The sequence below is a fragment of the Babylonia areolata genome, chromosome 11 (genome assembly GCF_041734735.1).
Source record: "Babylonia areolata isolate BAREFJ2019XMU chromosome 11, ASM4173473v1, whole genome shotgun sequence".
Classification (NCBI taxonomy): Eukaryota; Metazoa; Mollusca; class Gastropoda; order Neogastropoda; family Buccinidae; genus Babylonia; species Babylonia areolata.
In genome coordinates this window covers 30173981-30178378 of record NC_134886.1, presented here as the reverse complement: position 1 = coordinate 30178378, position 4398 = coordinate 30173981, and the positions used below count along the sequence as shown (strand labels likewise).

General features: G+C 50.0%; 1 protein-coding gene across 1 annotated transcript in view; it reads left to right on the top strand.

Annotated features, from left to right (window-relative positions):
- The window catches only part of LOC143287362 (uncharacterized), a 61161-nt gene extending 58658 nt beyond the window's left edge, over positions 1 to 2503 (top strand). The window contains exons 6-7 of the mRNA XM_076595328.1: positions 1 to 652; positions 1581 to 2503. The exon at positions 1 to 652 is cut by the window's left edge and continues 1004 nt beyond it. Of these exons, the coding sequence (XP_076451443.1) occupies positions 1 to 652; positions 1581 to 2156 (1228 nt within the window). The 3' untranslated portion in view covers positions 2157 to 2503. The remainder of the gene's footprint in view (positions 653 to 1580) is intronic.
- Positions 2504 to 4398: the final 1895 nt, after the last annotated feature.

Genomic DNA, 4398 nt, shown 5'->3' with positions numbered 1-4398 from the left:
CCTGCCCTACCCGCTCCCCGCCGCGCCTCCGTCCTTCGTGGAGTCGATGCTGCGGATGAAGGAGGAGAAGCCGCTGTCGTTGTCGTACCAGCAGGACCTGGCCAAGTTCGTCTTCCCCCGCTTCCCCATGCCGCCTCTCCACGGCTCCTTCCCCGGGCTGGGCCACCTGTCCATGCTGAGGCCAGAACTGGACAAGGCCCTCGCTGCCGCCGCCGCCGCCGCCTCCTCCTCCTCCTCGCCCATGCTGAAGCTGGACAAGCCGGGCGGAGGGAGAGGAGCCGACCCGCACGCCCCCCACCCCCACCCACACCCCCACCACACACCGTTCCCCTTCGGGTCGCCCGCGGTGTCCACGGCCGGGGCGGCCGGGTCCGGCCACCATCACAGCAACAAGCTGAAGGAGCGCTACGCCTGCAAGTTCTGCGGCAAGATCTTCCCGCGCTCAGCCAACCTGACGCGGCACCTGAGGACCCACACCGGGGAGCAGCCTTACAAGTGCAAGTACTGTGAGAGGTCCTTCAGCATCTCCTCCAACCTGCAGCGCCACGTGCGCAACATCCACAACAAGGAGAAGCCCTTCCGCTGCCCGCTCTGCGACCGCTCCTTCGGCCAGCAGACCAATCTGGACCGACACCTCAAGAAACACGAGCAGGTGAGGGTTCAGACATTTCGTTGCCAGGTCATTGGTACAGTGTGTGTGTGTGTGTGTGTGTGTGTGTGTGTGTCTGTGTGTCTGTGTGTGTGTGTGTGTGTGTGTGTGTGTGTGTGTGTGTGTGTGTCGGTGTCGGTGTGTGACTTTATGTAGAACAACAGACAGGACAAGACAGACTCCTGTTCCCAATTGGAAGTCCGCTGCAGTCATTGGTGGTGTACTTTGGCTGTGGAGTGTTTTGTCTCGTTGAGCGATAACAAGCTGCTGCTTCTTCCCCCCCCCCCCCCCCCCCCCCCCCCCCCCCCCCCGCCCCCCCTCCCCCCCCCTCCCTCCCCTCCCCTCCCCCTATTAAGTCATCATTCTACCCAACAGCAGGTATAGACTCAATCCGTTTCGTCAGAAAAGTGTTTTAACTTTTTGGTACATGATGTAGAGTGTTTAGCAATAATTCAACATCCATTTATCATTCTGCATATTTTGTTGATATGTATTCTTATCAATGTCATCTGATATAGATGGCAGTGATTAAACATTACATTATCATTCTGCATGTTTTCCTGCAATGTACCTTTTTTTTTTTTTTTTTTTATCTATGGCACCAGACAAGTGTTTGGTCTTTGATATTTATTTTTCTGCTAAATGTTGTGGATGTTTGCCAATGATAATCAAACGTCACTAAGTCATCACACTGTCTATAGTAGATACTTTGTCACACAAGTGTTTCGTCATTTGACAAGGGTTTCTTCTTCTGCTTCTATTTCTTCTTCTTCTGCTGCTGCTGCTTCTTCTTCTTCTAAATGATGTAATGACGTTTCTATGCAGTGTTCGGTTTTTATTTCTTCGGAATGCTGCAGGAGATGTTTTATTATACAATCAACAGCCACCTGTTAACGCAAAGTGGGTTTTTTTCTTTTCTGTCTCTTGACAGGAGGGGCCCAACGTCTCAGATTCCCCAACGGCCGAGCTGGAACAGAAGGACGACGCCTACTACAGCGAGATCCGCAGCTTCCTGGCCAAGAGCCTGGACCCTCTCAATGACCCTGCCGTTCAAGCCCCACCCTCTCAGGACCTAGCCACGCCCCTTAATGACCTGGCCGCGCCCCTCAAGGACCTCTCGGACCCCGAGGACGAGAAGACGAGCGACCTGACGATCGTGGACGACGTGGAAGACGAAGACGAGCTGCCGCTGTCTGACGACGCGGGCGACGCCGACATTGACTCGGCGGGTGAAGATCTGACCCTGGTGGACGGCCGGGCGGAAAAGGCGCAGGACGTGTCGGCAGCGTCCCCCCCGCTACCACTTGCCCCAGTCCTCAACAATAACAGCGAGGTCAAGGACGCTGACGGGGTCAACGGGGTGGTGGTGGAGAAGGAGGGTGCTGGTGCTGGCGGAGGAGAGGAGGTGGAGGGGGAGGAGGTGGAGGAGGGTGTGTCTGGTGGCAGTAGCAAGGAGGGGTACGAGGTGAAGGTGTCCCGTGGTGCTCCCATCGCCTGCTCCACATAGCCCGGGGGTTCAAACCCCACCCCAGTACTACCCACCCACCCCTAACCCATCTCTGCAGTAGGATCTCATCCACAAACAAACTGAAGGGCGGCACCACAACTGTTCGGTCAAAGTGTGTACACCCCCAACACCCCCTCGCCCCCACTTCCTCAACACCCTCACCCCAACACACCCGCTTCTCTTCTTCTTCTCTCACTCAGCCACGGCAGTTCTCCCAGAACCGCAACCCTGATCAAATTGATGACCATAATTATTAATAAGGGCAAGTGTCAGCCAGGATGGCTGTTGAACTCAACCTCGTCTTTGGCGTTCAGTCTTGACAGGATCGACCTGCCATGTACCTTGTAGTCGGCTGCTTGTAAGGGTCTGAATTTGATGCCCCCCCCCCCCCCCCCCCCCCCCCCCCCCCCCCCCCCCCCCACACACACATCCGTTTTTTTTCCCCGACCCTGCAAACCGAATGGACTTTTTCTTTGTCACCTCCATTGACAAAAATGTGTTGCGCGGGGGGAAAAAATCACACAAAAAACACTCACTCACATAAAAAAAAAAAACACAACAAAAAACAATCAGAAAAACAAAACAAAAAAACGCAGCATGGGTTGGTCTGTTGTTGTTTTGTTTGTTTGTTTTTTGTTGTTGTTGTTGTTTTTATTCTGGGGGCACAGCTCAACACACCATACCTTGCATCCAAACACATCCTGACTCAGTGAAGTTGATAGTTGCCAGAGAGAGAGAGAGAGAGAGAGAGAGAGAGAGAGAAGACTTTTCGGGTGATACATACCCGTAACACGCTCTCTCACACACTTCTTCAAAACAAAATTAAAAGATGGATTTGGCACACTTCACTGACAACACTTAACCACTGGTACAACATGGGTATCTTTTCTTTTAAAACACTTTTACTCCAAGAAGTCTCGGTAATCTCCATCCAGACCCAGTGCCCCTCCCCACCACACCCCACCCCACCCCCACTCCGACACGTCACCTCCACCCTTTCTTCATCCCCCCCATCCCCCTCTACCCCCTCCCCCCTCCACCTCCCTCCTCCTCCTCCCCCTTCCCATTTAAGTTTTGGGACAGGAACATTGATGTATGTATTTATTTTGATGTTTACACGGATTTATAGAACGACGGTGATATAAACACCAACAGAACAATAATGTTGTAAAAACAAAAAAACAAAACAAAACAAAACAAAACCAACCAAACAAACACACACAAAAAAACTGACGATCTGCTGCCATGTGTTCTGGTCCTTGTGGTGGTGTTTTTCTGTTTTTTGTTGTTGTTGTTGTTGTTTTTTGTTTTGTTTTTTTGTGTTGTTGTTGCTATTAGACATGTGTCAACCTTGTAGAACTTTTGTGCTGTGCTGTGTGTGGCAAAACTGAAGAAAACTCTGAATTAAATGTATAAAACAAGAAGAAGAACAACAACAACAACAAAACAAAAATATCCGCGTTTTGGTGGCGGCTTGTTTCTCAGCCCAGTGCATTCACTCCACTGACACAGTTTGAACGTGAACGTGACTTTATCATCATCATCAGTTTTCTATTCTGCAAAGGCGTGACTTTTCATGATGATCGTCAGGCTGGAAAAATGTCAACTGCTTTTGTGTGTGTGTGTGTGTGTGTGTGTGTGTGTGAGGACGCGGGATTTTGTTCAACATGTCAGGACGTTATGATGAAGTCTGTGTACGTGTGTGTGTGTGTGTGTGTGTGTGTGTGTGTGTGTGTGAGGACGCGGATTTGTTCAACATGTCAGACGTTATGATGATGAAGTCTCATAGAATTTTCTCCCTGCATTCATGCCTCGTATCATGAGCTGCGAGGTTTGTGTTCGTCGTGATTTGATTGATCTGAGTATTGGGGTTTGGACGAAGAAAGCCAAAGCATCATATGAAGCTGAACTAGTTACCTTTTGCAGCTTTCACCATATGTAAATGAAAAAAAAAGTATCTGAAATGTGTGTGTGTGTGTGTGTGTGTGTGTGTGTGTGTGTGTGTGTGTGTGTGTGTGTGTGTGAAAGTTTGAAAGTTATGACTGGCAGGCGATATTTACTTTGTGTGTATTGTGCCGACTTTTTTTTTCTTTTTTTTTTCCTTTATGCTGTTGTGCTGACTGCTGATTTTAGATTATTATAAGCAAAATGATTATTCCAGGGCTTTTTTTTATCTTTCACTTTGTTTATGAGATCATTTCACCTGTTACCGATGCTGGGGGTTTGAGAGGAGTAGGGTTGG